Genomic DNA, 19,044 nt, shown 5'->3' on the forward strand with positions numbered 1-19,044 from the left:
GCTGAAGAAATTCCTTGTGGAATTTCGTCAGTCTGAACATCCCCTAAGTGTCCTGATGTATTTACGATGCTGTCAGTTCGGGTCCTGTGAGGATTTGCTGCCATAATACAGACAGCAGAAACGTGGCCATATCGCACTCGTGAGAAACCAGCCGAAAACAAAGCGCACATTTGTTTAGCACTCAGTGCACACATAGAAGCCATGGAGAGCCAAAAAAACAAAAACCGTCAGCCTTATATAATGATAGGAAATAACCGGGAGGTCATGTTTAAGGGCCTGAAGGCAGATTTATTATATTGTATAAATCTTCACCTTTAACAAACAAGACCCAGAGTCATAAGAGCCTGGCAGATCCTCCGACGGGAATAACAAATAGCAGACAATGAACAATCCCCAGATCTGTGTGAAGCCGGATAACTAGTAAGATTTTTTTTTGGGGGGGGAAAAATTAAATAAAAGGTGTGATGAGGGCAGATGTTATTACCCTAGGGGCAGATATTATCAACCCCTTGTATTCGTGACGCCAGGGCGTGGTTTAACCTCTTCACCACCCGAAGGTATACAGCTGGATCCTGGGCTAGGCACGGGGGCAAATAATGACTCAGACGCCAAGTTACGGAACAACGGCAGCTTTACGGAGTCAGACAGGTGTAACAGTCTTGATAGCTTAGCCAGGCCCAAGGAGGTGACCAGTGACTTCAGAGACTTTAGGGCTCACTGGGACTTGTAGGGGACTTGGACAATTTGCTGCAGGACCACGCTGACTTGACACAGATTGATCTTGACTGGGACTGACTAGACAGACTTTACCCTGTTTGTAGCTTACCAGGTTTTGACGTTCACCTGTGGGGTAGTGGATTTGTGGAATCGGGCTGCGTGGTAGGCTTCAGACCTCATCAGGACGCCAGACATTCTCTCAGGACTTGACCTCACCATATTCAGAAAAGACTTGGCCTAAGAGACTGAACTAGCTTATATGGGGGAGACTCTGGAGGGGTCCCATAGATCACCCTGTAGGTCACATGGTCACTGGTACCTTCCTTGGTTACAACACTTAGCAACATTACTTTAAGGTATATGACAAGTTATATACATTACAATAGATAACATGAAGGCTTATTAACTGTTTAGGGAATACAGACAAAAGAGCAGCCCAGGAGTCACTGAATGGAGTCTGCCTGAGAGGGCAGCAAGGGTACAGGGGTGAAACTCCTGTACTGGGCCACCACAAAGGCTTGTATTTTGCCTGTGTGTAATATCCAGGCCTCGGCCGCTTCTCCCGGGAGCACCCTCCGCTGTTATCAAATTAGGGTTTAGGGCAATGGTCTTAAAGGGGTATTCCGATTAAAACATTGTTTTCATGTCAACTGGCTCCAAAAAGTTTAACAGATTTGTAAATGACTTCTATTAAATAAATCTTAATCCTACCAGCACTTACCAGCTGCTATAGTTGAGCTGTTCTTTTCTGTCTGACCACAGCGCTCTCTGCTGACCCCTCTGTCTGTCTCAGGAACAGTCCAGAGCAGGAGAGGTTTGCTATCTCTGTGCAGTTCCTGAGACAGACAGAGGTGTCAGCAGAGAGCACTGTTGTTTGACAGAAAAGAACAGCTCAACTATAGCAGCTGATAAGTACTGGTAGGATTAAGATTTTTTAATAGAAGTAATTTACAAATCTGTTAAACTTTCTGGAGCCAGTTGATGTGAAAAAAAATAGTTTTTCACCGGAATACCCCTTTAAACTGTGTCCCTCCAGATCCTCCGACGGGAATAACAAATAATAGACAAAGAACAATACCAAGATCTGTGTGTGTAGCCGGATAACTAGTAAGATTTTTTTTGGGGGAAAAATTAAATAAAGGCTTGTATTGTGCATGTGTGTAATATCCAGGCCTCGGCTGCTTTGCACCCTCTGCTGTTATCAAATTAGGGTTTAGGGCAGTGGTCTCAAACTGTGTCCCTCCAGATGTTGCAAAACTTCAACTCCCAGCATGCCCGGACAGCCAACGGCAAATTATCCCTCTATACCAGTGGTCTCAAACTGTGTCCCTGCAGATGTTGCAAAACTTCAACTCCCAGCATGTCCGGACAGCCAACGGCAAATTATCCCTCTATACCAGTGGTCTCAAACTGTGTCCCTGCAGATGTTGCAAAACTTCAACTCCCAGCATGCCCGGACAGCCGTTGGCTGTCCGGGCATGCTGGGAGTTGAAGTTTTGCAATATCTGGAGGGACACAGTTTGAGACCACTGCCCTAAACCCTAATTTAATAACAGCTGTTGGCTGTCCGGGCATGCTGGGAGTTAAAGTTTTGCAACATCTGCAGGGACACAGTATGAGACCACTGGTTTAGAGGGATAATTTGCCATTGGCTGTCCGAGCATGCTGGGAGTTGAAGTTTTGCAATATCTGAAGGGACACAGTTTGAGACCACTGCCCTAATCCCTAATTTAATAACAGCCGTTGGCTGTCCGGGCATGCTGGGAGTTGAAGTTTTGCAACATCTGCAGGGACACAGTTTGAGACCACTGCCCTAAACCCAAATTATCCCTCTATACCAGTGGTCTCAAACTGTGTCCCTCCAGATGTTGCAAAACTTCAACTCCCAGCATGCCCGGACAGCCAACGGCAAATTATCCCTCTAAACCAGTGGTCTCAAACTGTGTCCCTGCAGATGTTGCAAAACTTCAACTCCCAGCATGCTGGGAGTTGAAGTTTTGCAATATCTGGAGGGACACAGTTTGAGGCCACTGCCCTAATCCCTAATTTAATAACAGCCGTTGGCTGTCCAGGCATGCTGGGAGTTGAAGTTTTGCAACATCTGCAGGGACACAGTTTGAGACCACTGGTTTAGAGGGATAATTTGCCGTTGGCTGTCCGGGCATGCTGGGAGTTGAAGTTTTGCAACATCTGGAGGGACACAGTTTGAGACCACTGGTTTAGAGGGATAATTTGCCGTTGGCTGTCCGGGCATGCTGGGAGTTGAAGTTTTGCAATATCTGGAGGGACACAGTTTGAGACCACTAGTTTAGAGGGATAATTTGCCGTTTGCTGTCCGGGCATGCTGGGAGTTGAAGTTTTGCAACATCTGGAGGGACACAGTTTGAGACCACTGGTTTAGAGGGATAATTTGCCGTTGGCTGTCCGGGCATGCTGGGAGTTGAAGTTTTGCAACATCTGGAGGGACACAGTTTGAGACCACTGGTTTAGAGGGATAATTTGCAGGGATCTTATGGGAAATCGCTCTTGATCAAGACAGGAATTCGGCTTTGAAGCTTTCACATATGAAAGTCATGCAGGAATGCAAGGTTCCCCGCATACACCTGCCTCCAGCCCTTTGCACCGAATTCTACCTGTTCCCCAGCTGTCCATGTGACCTGCACGACACACCTCCTCCACCTCCGCCTCCTCCTCTAGATACCTGAGGCTGACAGCCAAACCTCATATTAGTAGTAGGGGCTGTACTGGCACAGGAAAGGAAAGGAGAAGGGGGGGAGGGAGAGCTTACAGGAAAAGGAGGAACATTGTGATTCAGCATTGGAAAGTAGACCCCCCTCTTACTGGAGCTTTCACTACAGCAAATCACTTGAAATCTGCTTTTTTTTCTTTAATACTAGAAGCACAGTCTTTGCAACATATTCGGCGGCTTCATTTCTGGAATGGAATATCAAGTGCATTGTGTTAAATAACCTGCTGGGTCTGTAGTGACCTGAAACTGGACATGTCCTGGGCAAAGGGTTATTGATTTCTATTGCTCTTTTTGGAAGCTACAACCACTTTGTATTCTTTTTTCTTTTTTAATTTTAGTCTTCAATTTTTTTTTTTTTTTTTTTTTTTTGAAAGGAGGGCAATTTATTTCCTATTGACAAGTGGCGCTCCAGCTGTTTTAATTCCAGGGCGCGTGATTCATTACCTGCCGAAATCTCCAAGTGGTGAGTACGGTAGCTTTTTGTGTTTGACGTGTTTTATTTTATTTTTTTCCATTTTATTTTATTTATTTTTTTTAAGCGCATTGTTGTATCGTTGCTGTTTTTATTGTGTCTTAACTTGTTACGGCAGTGCATGGCTCAGAAAGTGACACATTTTTTATTTCCTCTTAAGCACAACATTTACCCACCCTGTGTTGTGGGATTACTGCGAAAACCTTATAATCCCATAATTGTATCGATTCCCTTGAAGTACTTGATTGTTCGGTGTCAGCTCGTAAATATGCCAAGTATGTTTGTTTATTTGCAGGTATGTTTTTTTTGTTTGTGTGGTTTTTGTACTGTTAGAATTATCAGTAAGAGCATAAGTGTTTGCTTGAGTATATTCGACAGTTTTGTTTTTTATATATATATATATATATTATAAAAAATTGCAAATGCCATCCTAAATAAAATAAAAAATAATTTGATATATATATATTTTTTTTTTAATTTAGGATGGCATTTGCGATTTTTATTTTTTTTTTTATTTTTTTTTTATATGCTGGAACTTGTAGTTTTACAGAATCAGTTCACAGAATATGTTTTTTTAAAGAAAGAGGATGTGTATGCCACTGCTCTCAACTAAACAGCAGTTTGACAGGCCATGCTTTAGCAATGGGGACAGGCTTCCATCTTTTTTTTTTTTTTTCTGTGAAATCCAGAAGGGCGTTTCTGTATGGAGTGACGCCTCTGGGTCTTCACAGTGGTCTAGCAGGGTCACCTATCAGAAGGCAGCCGTTTAAGATTAGCAAAGAAAGCACTTGGCTTGTGAGAAAATTCTTCATAGAGGGGCTTCCCCATGAAAGAAACTTTTACGGCATGTTGTTGGACCCTCGCTGTTTCCAAGAATGGAAGCGCCCATGTGGGATGCAGAAACAGCTAATTAGATATTTTATATTTGTTTTATGGGAAAAACTCCCTTTCAAATGGGTTGTTTCATGAGGATCCCCCCATTCATATCTGGGCATATGGTGTTTTTTTTTTTGTTACAAAAATAAGACTTATATACACCCAGGGTACGTTCACAGGTGATGTCTTTGGTGCATATTTTGTCATTGACTTATGGCGCATTCACATTACACAATTGGGGGGGGGATTTATCAATGGATTTCTGTCTTTTATTGCGTATATTTGGTGCATTTTTTGGGTGCAGTGTCTTTTTGCTCCCAAAGTTTGCCGCATTATCTTTTACTGTCATTTTGTAAACTTGCTAGGATTTTGACGGTCCTGTGTATGATATAGCAGTGGTCAGTAATTTATCATTTGCGCCAATTGTATTTTGGTGCTAATCTGTCTTTTTTTTTTTCTGCATGTTTGGCGCAAATCACCGCCAACCATATTCTGACATGGAAAACACATACCAAAGGTAGAATATGGTATGCGCCAAAGTTACTAAAGGACATTAAGCGCTATGCCAGAATGGAAGGTATTTATCATTTTAACCTGTTGTCAGTTTCTTTGTACTCAGTTTTTTTTCTTTTTTTTTTACTTTTGGTTTTTACAGACGTGCGCCAAATTTATATTTTGGCGCACGCCTGTAAAAACCAAAGTTAAAAAAAAAAAAAAAAAAATGGTAAAAAGAAACTGACGACAACAGGTAAAAATGATAAATACCTTCCATTCTGGCATAGCAGCGCCATTCTGGCATTCATGCACCATCAACATTGACGGCAATGCAAATCTGAGCGGATTCCACCAAAAGAATGAACAAGCTAATTCTTTCAGTGGAGTCCGGAATTTGAAATTCCGCAGTAGAATTTTCCACCAGGGAAATTCTGTAGTGTGCGTGGTGCAGCAGAATCCCATTGAAAACGATGGGAGACTGCTGCATCGGAATTTCTAAGAATGTTCTCGGCTGGAAATTCCGTAATGTGAATGTGCTTTTACCAGAAGAAAATTACCAGAATAGCTATCGCATGTGTATGGGCACCTTTTAGTGTACAGTTCCACGAAGCGAATACTCAGCATATTTCATGCTGCGCAAAAATGTTCTGCTCAGTGGGAAATATGCTGCATATTCTCCGATCAGGATACTCACAGGGCTACCCTGCGGCAGTGAGGTTTGGAGGCCCATCCGCGTGACTCTGACGTGCAGAATTTTTGTTGCTGAATTTCTCTCCGAAATTCCGCCAGGTGAATGAGGCCTTATAGGCACATAGTAAGACTCTATTGCAGTGGTCTCCAAATTGTGGACCTCTGGCTGCTGCAAAACTACAACTCCCAGCATGCGAATTTTGCATCAGCTGGAGGCAAGGAGTTACCTGTGTTACGGACTCTGTAAAGCCAACCTCTTGCAATCCATATGTTTAAACCAGTGTTTCACAACCAGGGTGCCTCCAGCTGCTTCAAAACTACAACTCCCAGCATGCCCGGACAGCCAACGGCTGTCCGGGCATGCTGGGAGTTGTAGTTTTGCAACAGCTGGAGGCACCCTGGTTGGGAAACACTGGTTTAAATGCAGGCATCCCATGGGATAAAATAAATGGTCAAAGATTCTGCATTGACTTATACGGTCTACTGGGTCATTTGAGCTCAGTTTAATATTAAAGGGGTACTCCAGTGAAAACCTTTTTTTCTTTTAAATCAACTGGTGCCAGAAAGTTAAACATATTTGTAAATTACTTCGATTAAAAAAAATCTTAATCCTTCCAGTACTTATTAGCTGCTGAATGGACAACAATAAATAAAGACTTATTATTATAATGATGTCAGCAGAGAGCACTGTGCTCGTGATGTCATCAGAAAGCATTCCAAAAAGAAAATAATTTCCTCTGTAGTATTCAGCAGCTAATAAGTACAGGAAGGATTAAGATTTTTTAATAGAAGTAATTTACAAATCTGTTTAACTTTCCGGAGCCAGTTGGTTTAAAAGAAAAAAGGTTTTCACCGGAGTACCCCTTTAAGTATGATGTTTTCTTTGGGCTAACAGGTAAAATATTGTTTTAGCGGCCTTGTTTGCTTTTCTCATAAGGAAGTAGTGGGACAGGTGCTTTCACTTTTTCTTTTTAAACTAACCCCCTATTTCTCAGGTACCTTTTTAAGACGGATGTAAGGACATAAAGAACGTTTCTAGGGAAAAGTAACTGCATGGGTGCAATAGAGCGTGCAACATTCTGCAGATTCACAGGAAATCCATGAGAAAAAGAGAAACTCCATATGTCTCAGAGGCACATACAAATAGTGTCCATAGTTGGCTATGATTTCAGTATAAAAGATTCCTACAACAGAGAACTGCATTGTACAATGTAAATGATTAAAGGGGTATTCCATGAAAAAAAAATTATTCTTATCAACTGGCTCCAAAAAGTTCAACAGATTTGTAAATTACTTCTATTAAAAAATCTTAATCCTACCAGTACTTATCAGCTGCTGAAGTTGAGTTGTTCTTTTCTGTCTGACAACAGTGTGCTCTGCTGACACCTCTGTCTCTCTCAGAAACTGTCCAGAGCAGAGATGTCAGCAGAGAGTACTGTTGTCAGACAGAAAAGAACAACTCAACTTCAGCAGCTGATAAGTACTGGTAGGATTAAGATTTTTTTTAATAGAAGTAATTTACAAATCTGTTTTAAAGGGGTACTCCGCCCCTAGACATCTTATCCCCTATCCAAAGGATAGGGGAGAAGATGTCAGATCGCCGGGGTCCCGCTGCTGGGGACCCCGGGGATCGCTGCTGCGGCACTGCGCTATCATTACTGCGCAGAGCGAGATCGCTCTGCACGTAATGACGGGCAATACAGGGGCCGGAGCATCGTTATGTCACGGCTCCGCCCCTTGTGACGTCACGGCCCGCCCCCGTCAATACAAGTCTATGGGAGGGGTCGGCACGCCCCCTGCCATAGACTTGCATTAAGGGGACGGGCCGTGATATCATGAGGGGCGGATCCATGAAGTCACACTGCTCCGGCCCCTGTATCGCCCGTCATTACGCACAGAGCGAACTCGCTCTGTGCAGTAATGATAGCGGGGTGCTGCAGCAGCGATCCCCAGGGTCCCCAGCAGCGGGAACGTGGCGATCTGACATCTTATCCCCTAGGGGATAAGATGTCAGGGGCCGAGTACCCCTTTAAATTTTGAGCCAGTTTATATGAAATAGTTTTTTTTTTTTCATGGAATACCCCTTTAAGCACCTTTTTTTTTTTTATGCTGAATGATTTTAATAGATGCCCTTTGTCATATCCTCTATGGAGCAGAACAGAAAGGGTCTATTCACACGGCAGAATTTCTGCACCAATTCCGCTTCCTTGGGTGGTTTCTGGCTTGTGCGGATTTTATGTGTAATTGGTGCGGAAATTCCACATGCGAAAATTCAGAAGTATGGAATCCCATAGAAGTCTATTGGGCTTTCATTTGAGGCGAAATTCTGCCCGTGTTCTATTGATTTCAATGGGATTCTGCTGCACTGGGCACATGGCGGAATTTCCGCAGAAACAATAAACAGGTCCCCCATGTAAGCATGATGCTGATTAGATGATGAGATGTGCTTTCTTTAAGTGCCAGGAACAAGAGAGTAAGAGAGAGAATCTAGTGGCAGCAGCCCCTTATATATTAAGGGGGTGGGACAAAGCTCATTGGTCAGCAGAACCTGTCAGTCCTGACCCAGTGAACTCTGGGTATCACATGACCCAAAGGTCCTTAAAGGGATATTCCAGGATTTTTATTTTATTTGACTATGCTACAGGGGCTGTAAAGTTTGTGTAGTTCACAATATAGTGTCTGTACCTGTGTGTGACGGTTTTCTCACAATTCTTCTGTGATTTTCACCTCCAATATTGATTTTTAACATACAAAATGACTGATTTTTCCCAGGTTGCAATGCGGCCGAGACATGACATCACTAGTCAGCTGATGACAGGGAGCCTGTCTGCTTCAATGGGTGGAGCAATCGCTTGGTGGGAGAGAGATCAATCTGCAACTAATGCAACAGCTGTAGACACCCTGATTGAAAACCTCAGGTCTTTTGAATGGATGCAGCTCATTTATGTTTCAATGGGGGGGGGGGGGTTGGCTGATGTGTGGGACGGAGGAAAATGGAATTGTGGGATTTGTAGTAAAAAAAAAAAAATAAGAAAAGTCAAATAGGAAATGCCAGTTCACAAAAAGCAATTCACAGTGTTATGGTAATCTCACAGCGTAGCCATTTAGCCCCAAGACAAGCGCAGATCTTTCCTAAGCCATGTCCATTACTGTCTGCCAGGTACGTACTAAAATCACCTTATGATGGATAGCCCCTTTAATGCACCGTTAGGGTATTTGCACACTGCAGAATATCCGAACGGAGCAATTCCAGGTGGACATTCCATACATAGCAGGCATCCTGAATAAATCGGCACTATGATTATTAGGACTTGCGCCATCCACATTGGCGGCAAGTATTCTGCCAAAAGAAAGAACATGTTCATTCTTTTTGAAGAGTCCTGAATTGGAATTTCCATGGCGGAATTTTTGCAGCAGAAATTTAGCAGTGTGCATCAGAATCCTATTGAAGTTAATGGAAGTCTGCTACCCCGGAATTTCTGAACTGAGAAATTCCATAGTGTACAAAGGGTACTTAGGATGCATTCACACAGAATTCCAAGGTGATTTTTTTTCCGAGTGCAGTGGCCGCCATCAATATCAGTCGGCACTAGGACCGCATGGACCTGTGCCATCCTCATTGATGGCAATGAAATCTGCGCTGAATTCTGACAAAAGAGTGAGCATGTTCATTCTTTTGGCGGGTCCGGAAATTATGCAGTGAGTGGGTGAACTCGGAACCCATTCACACTAATGTTTAAAGGGGGGTACTCTGGTGGAAAACTTAAAAAAAAAATTTTTTTTTAATCAACTGGTGCCAGAAAGTTAAACAGAGTTGTAAATTACTTCTATTAAAAAATCTTATTCCTTCCAGTATTTATTAGCTGCTGAATACTACAGAGGAAATTCCGTTCTTTTTTGAACATAGTGCTCTCTGCTGACATCACGAGCACAGTGCTCTCTGCTGACATCTCTGTCCATTTTAGGAACTGTCCAGAGCAGCATATGTTTGCTATGGGGATTTTCTCTTACTCTGGACAGTTCTTTAAAATAGACAGAGATGTCAGCAGAGAGCACTGTACTCACAATGTCAGCTGAGAGCTCTGTGTTCCAAAAAGAAAATAATTTCCTCTGTAGTATTCAGCAGCTAATAAGTACAGGAAGGATTAAGATTTTTTTAATATAAGTAATTTACAAATCTGTTTAACTTTCTGGCACCAGTTGATTTAAAAAATAAATGAAAGTTTTCCACCTCAGTGACTGACAGTAGTTGCGGACCTTGACTTTTCATATAAGTCTCAGAATTTAGGGTAATTTGCGAAGGTCCGTCCGGATTTGGGGGTCAGATATGGTTCGGTGATCTTGCAGAGTGTTTAGGGATTGATTACACTCACAGTTTAGTAAAGATCAGCCGTCGCCGCAAGGCTCGGGCCTAAACTCACTGATGACAGCAGCGCAGATCCTTCCCTGTCAACAGCCCAGGAACAAGAGGGCGATTAATGGCCGCCGCGCCCTTATATGGGCAGGGGCGGGGCCTTTTGGATTGGTTCATGGTCAGCTGTCACTCACCGTTACATAGCCTGATGGGTGAACACCGGACTTCCTCCAAAGGTCCTATACACAGAAACCAGAGAGTCTTTGGAACGCATCACGTGACCCGCAGGTCCTGCGACGCTAACTAGGTAAGTACACTTACTATACAAATATATACACATTAAATTTAAATAATTTTAATTACAAAAGGGGTGACAAGGGACTAGCTAAGGATGAGGACCCCACCTACACCTAGGGACTCTGACTTTGGGGACCACAAGGCAACGGATGCAATCCGGGGCCGGGACACCACAATCACATGATCCAGGAACGTCCTATACATTTGTACAACTTTATACACAACTTTTATACCTAATTAACAATATGCAGAAATCCATTTATATGAGGTGAGCAAGGGGTAAGCACTGCAGGAGAGCACTGTGGAATGGAGGAACTCTAACTGAGGGGACCTAGGACAGGGACAGGACAAGGTCCTGTATCGGGACACCACACATATATAAGGAATTATGCAAATTAGCATGGCCGGTAATTTTTTTGCAAGAAAGGTTGCAACCTCACCCCCCACCCCCCCCATGTCCCCCAAAGAGGCAGTCATGGGGACTTGAGAAGTTTTCAATGTAGACAAGTCTTTTTATGAGAATTTCAGGGATTTGCCTGGCATGATCTGTCCCAACGTATTCGCTGCTATGTTTTGTTTACCGCGAGATCAGTGGAAATGAATCCTTCTTGCCCAGAAGCTAGGGCGTGATGCAGAAAACTATTTCTTTCCAGCGTTCTCCTCCCCATAACGCTCCATGTTTTAAAAACCTGTTATCGGTTATTTATTTGGCGGCTCAGCTGGATGCACCGTCAGCTTCTGACTAAATACAGAGGATCTGTCACGTCACAATCCATTACATAACCAGGATGATAAATAAAAACAGGCCGCTCCTTGATCAGGGTGTCGTAACATTTAAGTATGGTGAATTAGAATGTGTAGACAAATATTGTCTCTTCTTTAACATTAAATGGACAGATATCGAGGTTTATTCCAGGTTGTAAAAATCCCATTCACATGAAAAAGTTTATTTGCTTTACCTTTTAATCCCCGGGCCAGTGTTTCCACACCAGGGTGCCTCCAGCTGTTGCAAAACAACAACTCCCAGCATGCCTGGACAACCAGTGTGCCTCCAGCTGTTTCAAAACTACAACTCCCAGCATGCCGGACAGCCTTCGGCAGTCTGGGCATGCTGGGAGTTGTAGTTTTGCAACAGCTGGAGGCACCCTGGTTGGGAAACACTGCCCTGGGCCCTAGAACAAAATGTGTTGCGCAGACAGTCGGCAATGCAGATCAACGTACAAGAAGGCTATGTGGTATCTGGGGTGTTGCAAGGATATTACAGGGTCTGGTGGTATTAACCCTTACTTGTCGTGACGCCAGGATGTGGTTTGCTTAGTATTAGAGATCCTGCCGACAACCGGCCCACAAACAGCAGGGATAATAAACGTAATGTCCACAGCAGAATTTATGAGAGAACTGGGCACTTATACTTGAATTTTAATGCAACAGTCTTTACAATTGTACAGTTTCTCTTGAGGTAACCGGGATGCAGGTTCCTCACAGGCTTTGCTGGGACTAATAGTTTTTAGCTTTAATCAGGCCACTGTGCTGCTAATTAAAAGATTTGAGTAGAATAGTAGTCACACAGGATTTGTAGGTTGAGCTTTATAACTCCCGGTTTTAGTGGCTGCTGGTTCTTTAGGCTTTGGCCTAGTTGAGATGAATGAAGATATGCTGATTGTGCTTGCTTTGGATCCGGGAGATAAGAGCAGGAACAAGAGAGGACAAGAGAGAGAATTTACAGACTACAGACCTTTATATACAAGGGGGGCTGGACTAATCCCATTGGTTGCAAAGCCTGTAAGTCCTGAACCCAGGACCCTGGGTACATCAAAGGATTAATCTCTGAATTTCAGTTGTCCCTGAGCCAATCGGTGGACACTAACTTCTATGGCAGTGGTCTCCAACCTGCGGACCTCCAGATGTTGCAAAACTACAACTCCCAGCATGCCCGGACAGCCAACGGCTGTCCGGGCATGCTGGGAGTTGTAGTTTTGCAACATCTGGAGGTCCGCAGGTTGGAGACCACTGATCTATGGCATCTCTAATCTGCACACACAGAAGAGGGCATCATGCTCCAGTATATCTCTATAGCACACCCTCAGAAGCAGCATGGAGGACATTATAGAGCAATGTAAGGCTCCTTTCACACTAGCGCCTTTGCCTGGTAGGTGATGTCCGTTAGGAAGATAGCGGGAGAAAAATTTGTGTATGCGCTGTCTTTTTCTCCCGCTATCTTCGGCCGCAATAACGGGAGTTCTAATCCTCTTTGCCTGTTATAACTACCGTTAGGCTCCGTTACTATAACGGACGTTAATGACAGACAAAGTAGGGGGGGGAAAAAAAGCCATTAACGTCCGTTTGTAACGTTGTAACGCAGCCTCTTCAGTAGTGTGAAAGTAGCCTAAGCTGTCAATGCAGCACTGGGGTGAGATGTAACACTTACCGTAAGCTCCTGCATTCTCTCTTTTTGCCTCTGGCTGTTTCCAGCCACAACCCCTTCCCTCCTCACCCCTTCCTTCCTCACCCCTTCCTTCCTCATAGACACGTATGGGCAGCATGCAACCTGATCCTTTAGCCAGCTGATAAGACAAAATGGACTTGAGCTGTTTTTCAGAGTGAATGATGAGTTTAGAAGGGAGGGAAAGTAGCCTGATAAGAGAAGTAAGATACATATATTTATCATATTTGCTTGTACTATTGATTTATGCAAAGGTTGTTGAAACTGTGACCATTTAAAGGGGTACTCTGCTGGAAAACATCTTATCCCCTATACGAAGGATTGGGAATAAGTTGTCTGATCATGTGGGTCCCGCCACTGGGGACCCCCGATGATCTCCGGGCCGGAGCTTCCGTGTTCGTAACATCACGCCACACCCCCTCCAATCATGTCTATGGGAGGAGGGGCGTGACTGCTAGTACATAGCCGTCACACCTCCTCCCATAAACAAGAATGGAGGGGGCATGGCAGCTGAAGGAGCGGAGTTCGCTCTATGCACCGGATGACTAGGGTGCCGCAGCAGAGATCGATTAGATAGGGGATAAGATGTTTTCCGGCGGAGTACCCCTTTAAAGGATATGTCCACACATGGTGGATTTATCTGCTGAACTTTGCCATGAATCCATGTTGAATTCACAGTATTTTACGTAGAATTTTAACCCCCTACATTCAGGGAGTGTAAAATGTGGTAAAAATCTGCAACAGGAATTGAAAATCTGTACCTCAGGTCAAAAGAGTAGAAAAGATTTGTAAAATCTCATCTAAGTATACTGTGCAGTATTCTGCTGCAAATCCCTAGATATTCCATCTCTTATGGATATACCCTAGAGAGAAAGTACATAGGTAATTCACCTGATGCAAGAGAAGATAGAGTATGTAAAATGGAAGAAAAATCCCTAGATTGTATAACACCAAACATAAAGACATCTCAAAGTTGACGCTATGTGATCTACAGACCAATAAAGAATATTTCATCACCAAAAATAAAGACCTGAACTGCCAATACTGTAAAAGGCCACACACCAGTCTCAGGGATCTTATAAATCAATAATGAAGTCACATTACCCATAGGCAGAACTCCAGATGGCAATACTCGGCCCCAGTAAGCCTAAAGGGGTCGGTGTCACATACCAAATCGTCAACGTGGAAATCGGGAAGGGACATCTTACCTCCTATCCTTTGTCTAGGGACGGTCTTGGTCTCTATCTCCACATTGCCTTACGCTTGTAAATGTGATGGTGCTTTGTTATATGACCATCTACTGATCGTTCTAAATTCTGCTGGCGGAATTCTGCTTACAGTTTTTAATAGGACTCTGCTGCTCTGCTCAGACTGTGGACTCGCCACAGAGGAATTCCGGTGGCGAAGGTACATCCGCTCACAAAATGGACACGGCGGCGCTGGCTGCAATCGGGAGCCCCACTGACTGAATGTCTGTAGTGTAAATAAGCACTTAAAGGGGTTGTCCAGGGCTCAGAAATGTTAGGACAATCCTTGTTCCCAAAACCCTGCACTTCACTTACTTGTCCACAAAAGTGGAGGGCCAAGACGTGTAGCTTGTCATAATATAGTCGAGCAACAATGTACCTTCTCTTTGGGCCATGTACACAGACCATTTATTTTTTTTTAACCTTAAATGGGCACAGTCACCAACTTTTATTTTTTGATATGTTGTAGTACTTATGTACTACAACATATCTCTAATATACTTTTATTATTTTTTTTTTCATTAAAAAGGTTTAATTTACATTTAAAAACCGGCTACTGAAAAAGGACTGATTTTGGAGTGGCAATTAGTCCTTTTTCAGTTAGGCTGCACTCGCTCCCTGCCTGTCAATCAGACAGGCAGGAGCGAGCGCATTGTCTCCCCGGCCACTGGCTGGGAGGCCACTCCTCCCGCACATCGCCGCCGCCGCTGTCCCTGCACGCCCGCTGCCGGACTCTGCAGTAACTGCAAGTGTAATGAGGGAACGGGGTATGCGGGGCGGGGGGGGGAGGAGGGAACGGGCTAGTGCCGTAGCGGGGGGGGGGCAACGGGCTGGCAAAAAAAAAAAAAAATAGGATGGTGGGAGGTACTCCTGTGGAAAAAAATTATTATTATTATTATTATCATTAATAAAATATATATTTTATATATATATATATATATATATATAATATAATTTTTTTTTTTTTTTTAATCATCTGGTGCCAGAAAGTTACAGATTTGTAAATTACTTCTATTAAAAAATCTTAATCCTTTCAGTACTTTTAGATTAATTTAGTCAAAAAATACATAAAAAAAAAAGATAAAACATGGGGCTCAATTGCCCAAGTAGTAATGCGCCCAAATAGCGATATGCATAGTAGGGACAACCATAGCACAGGATAGAACTATAGTGACATGTCTTGTACTCAGGTAAGTTTAAAAATATATATCAATATGCGATAGTATCTTATCAATACTTGAACATCAACCAAACCACGAAGCAATCATTTTGTGCAGATACATGGATATGGTAATGTTCAGCAAAAGTGCTCTAGCCATACATAGAATAAGTAAACAGATATATTCAGATAGCAGCCATAGCTAGTATGCAGGCAAAAAGAAGGGAGTCCAGGTGTGTAATGTCACCCGCTGGATATACCCGTATTTTTCGCCCTATAGGACGCTGCAGCATATAAGACGCACCCAATTTTAAATTAGGAAAATCTAGAATACAATGTAAAGTATAGGTCACAGTGATCTTAAACCAGCGGACCTCCAGATGTTGCAAAACTACAACTCCCAGCATGCCCGGACAGCCGTTGGCTGTCCGGGCATGCCGGGAGTTGTAGTTTTGCAACATCTGGAGGTCCGCAGGTTGAAGACCACTGGTATAGGAGGTAATCCTCACGTGTCCCCGCCGCTCCGGACCGTCACCGCTTATCACCGCTGCCCTGGATGTCGCCCTCCACCGCTGTCGCCGTGTCTCCAGGGTGTACCCGTCGCTCCGGAACATCTCTGCTGCCGGGTATCCTCGCTCTCCGTCGCCGCCATCTCGTCGCTACGCACACCGCTCCTATTGGATGACGACGGAGAGCGCCGGCCATGCAGGGGATCCCGGCACGGAGCAGACACCGAGGAGGCAGGTAAGGTCCCTCCCGATGCAGCCGGGCTAGTGTCACTTTCGCATCAGACGCGGCGGTCAGCTATGATCGCCGCATCTGAAGGGTTAATACAGGGCATCACCGTGATCGGTGATGTCCTGTATTAGCCGCGGGTCCCGGCCATTGATGGCCGCAGGGACCGCCGCGATAGGGGTGTATTCGCCATATAAGACGCACCATCTTTTCCCTCCCAGTTTTGGGGAAGAAAAAGTGCGTCTTATACGGCAAAAAATATGGTACTTATCGCATATTCCGATGCATTCCAGCCAGCAGGAAGATAGCTCTGGACGTCCCATAGTGAGGATGGTGGGCTATGGAGGCCAGCGCTGGCTATCGCGTACCTTCCCACCCCTATTTATATTGCATACTGCATCTAGATCACATCACAGGTCTCTGATCATAGGGCTGAGTGTGTAACCAAGCGCCGGATGTTCGAGCATCATGGCGTGCGTGTCAAATGCACGCTTATTGCTGATAGTGTATTATTGTCAACAGGATATTATACTGACGTAATGGGGAAGCAAGATTAATATCTTAGATAAGTCCATAACAATGTGTACAAAACAATAAGGGATCACACCAATTGCCGGAATAAAGTGACAAGTTATCGTGATGCTGCTGCTGCAAACCTATTTGATAGTACTAGACGCAATTATTAAGGTAGTAAATAGAAAAATTTAATGTAATGTAGGTTTTAGCTTAAAACACTTATGCTATTACAGGATATCAAACTGAAGCCCAGATCTCCGATATTCATATTTAGTCAACATATAATGGCATGACAGTGTTGATTCACAATACTTAGCCACGTCTCATATTTATCATGTGGCCTTAACTAGTAGTACGACTGGGATTATACGCCCCTATGTTATATGACCATGTAGTGTCAATTTACAAAGATTAAAAAATGTATAGTAACAACATTTACAAAGGGTAAGGGATGACTATCGAGAGGTAGAAGAGGTTAGATAAATCATGTAAAGGAAAGATAGTCATTTAGTCCCTTTGGTGATAGTGTGCCCAAGTGGTAAATCCACTGTGCTTCTGTACATCTGTCTACATCAGCAACTCTTTGATTTACACTGATCACTTCTAAAACCTGGTATTGGTATAGAGAAGGCTTTTGATTGTGTATCGTGGCCTTTTTTGTTCGCCACTTTACACAAGTTTGGCTTTGCTGGCCCATTTGTTTCTCTTCTACACCTTCTATACTCCACCCCTACTGCATATCTAAAGTTGCCATCTACCTCTCCCCGTCCGATTTCTATAGGCCGGGGTACCCGTCAGGGCTGCCCCCTGTCCCCAGCCCTTTTTGCATTAATTATGGAATCGCTGGCACAAATGATTAGAGATCATCTTGATATTTTAGGTACCACTATCGGATCTTCATAATATAAAGTGAACTTGTTCGCTGACGATTTATTGCTGACTCTTACAAACCTCCTCATTTCCCTTCCCAATCATTTTAAGGTGCTGGACTCCTTTGCTATGCAGTCGGGGTTGAGGGTCAACGTTACTAAATCTGAAATTATGTACTGTAATATATCGGTGTCCTTGCAACACACCATTGAACGTACATTTCACTTTAAAAACGCTAATGCGGGTTTGCCCTATCTGGGCGTGAAACTTACCCCATCCATTTCATCATTGTATAGCACTAACTTTGTTCCTCTTTATAAATCTATTAGATCTGATTTGGCCAAGGGGAATTTTCCCTACATTTCTTGGTTGGGTAGGGTGAACGTGATAAAAATGGTAGTTTTACCTAAGTTGTTGTATTTGTGTAGATCACTGCCTATACCTGTAGCAAAGCGTGATTTGCTTGCTTTGCAAAGGGACGCCTTTAATTATATTTGGTCGAACAAAAGACCGCGTATTTCCAGGCGAATCATGCACTATAATAGGAAGTCGGGTGGCTTGTCGGTGCCTGATTTTCTTAAGTACTATTATGCTGCACGATTGGCTCAACTGGCATTGGTGAATGCTCTGGATAGTGCACCTCGCTGAATGAGACTGGAGGACTCCTTGTTGTCCCCTTATTCCTATGCATCCTTGATGTGGACCTCGTGCCCTATAGCTACGCTGGTCCCTACGTCGGCACAGATTGCCCTCTACTCGTTGTCTCTCTGGCGTCTGGTTCGCTTCAAATTCCGCTTGCAATCCTCCGCTTCTCCTCTGACTCCTTTTCTTTGCAACCCTCTCTTTTTACCTGGTCTTATTCCCTCCCTTATCCACTGGTGGATTGATAATAAACTGCTACGACTCTATGACTTTTTTTGACCACCGATTGATGTACACATTAACATCTCTCAAACGAAGATATGACCTGCCTGATGGTGAATCCTTTAGAGCCCACCAGATATTTTCCTATTATAGTACTGTTCTGGGTAGCACGACTACACTACACCCTACTATGTATGAAGCTTTCATTCTCTATAGACCCATGCATGTTGGGCTCCTCTCCTTAGTGTATGCTCATATTAATGATCCCCCTCCTGATCAGAAACTGCCCTTCATGTTAGCGTGGGAAGCGGACCTGCATCACACCTTGTCTTTGCCTCAATGGAGGGAGGGTTGTGTGGTTTTGGGGAAGGGGAGTTGGCAAGTGACATTGATGGAGACAACGTTGAAGGTTCTGCACCGTGTGTACATGGTTCCCTCGCGACTTCACTCGATTTACCCCGATGTTTCCCCTCTATGTTTCCGTGGGTGTGGTCAAAGGGGAACCATGTATCATATATGGTGGGGTTGTCCGGTGGTGGTGGGCCTTTGGACGACTGTAT

The 19,044-nt window shown here is 43.9% G+C and overlaps 1 protein-coding gene across 4 annotated transcripts in view; it reads left to right on the forward strand.

Moving 5' to 3' along the window:
- PRRG2 (proline rich and Gla domain 2) overlaps positions 1–19,044 on the forward strand; it is a 63,246-nt gene that overhangs the window by 781 nt on the left and 43,421 nt on the right. Inside the window, exon 1 of one of the 4 annotated variants that reach the window (XM_056543832.1) lies at positions 3,476–3,929. The exons of 1 other annotated variant lie outside the window; for it this stretch is intronic. Coding sequence is in view for 1 of the 3 variants with exons in the window: in XM_056543829.1 (XP_056399804.1) it covers positions 4,207–4,233 (27 nt within the window). In the remaining 2 variants the exon portion in view is untranslated. Of the gene's footprint in view, positions 1–3,475; positions 3,930–4,140; positions 4,234–4,799; positions 4,982–19,044 lie in introns of those variants that run through there. 2 more of the 4 variants (XM_056543829.1, XM_056543833.1) reach the window with 2 other exon arrangements.

This window comes from Hyla sarda, chromosome 10 (genome assembly GCF_029499605.1).
Source record: "Hyla sarda isolate aHylSar1 chromosome 10, aHylSar1.hap1, whole genome shotgun sequence".
Lineage (NCBI taxonomy): Eukaryota > Metazoa > Chordata > Amphibia > Anura > Hylidae > Hyla > Hyla sarda.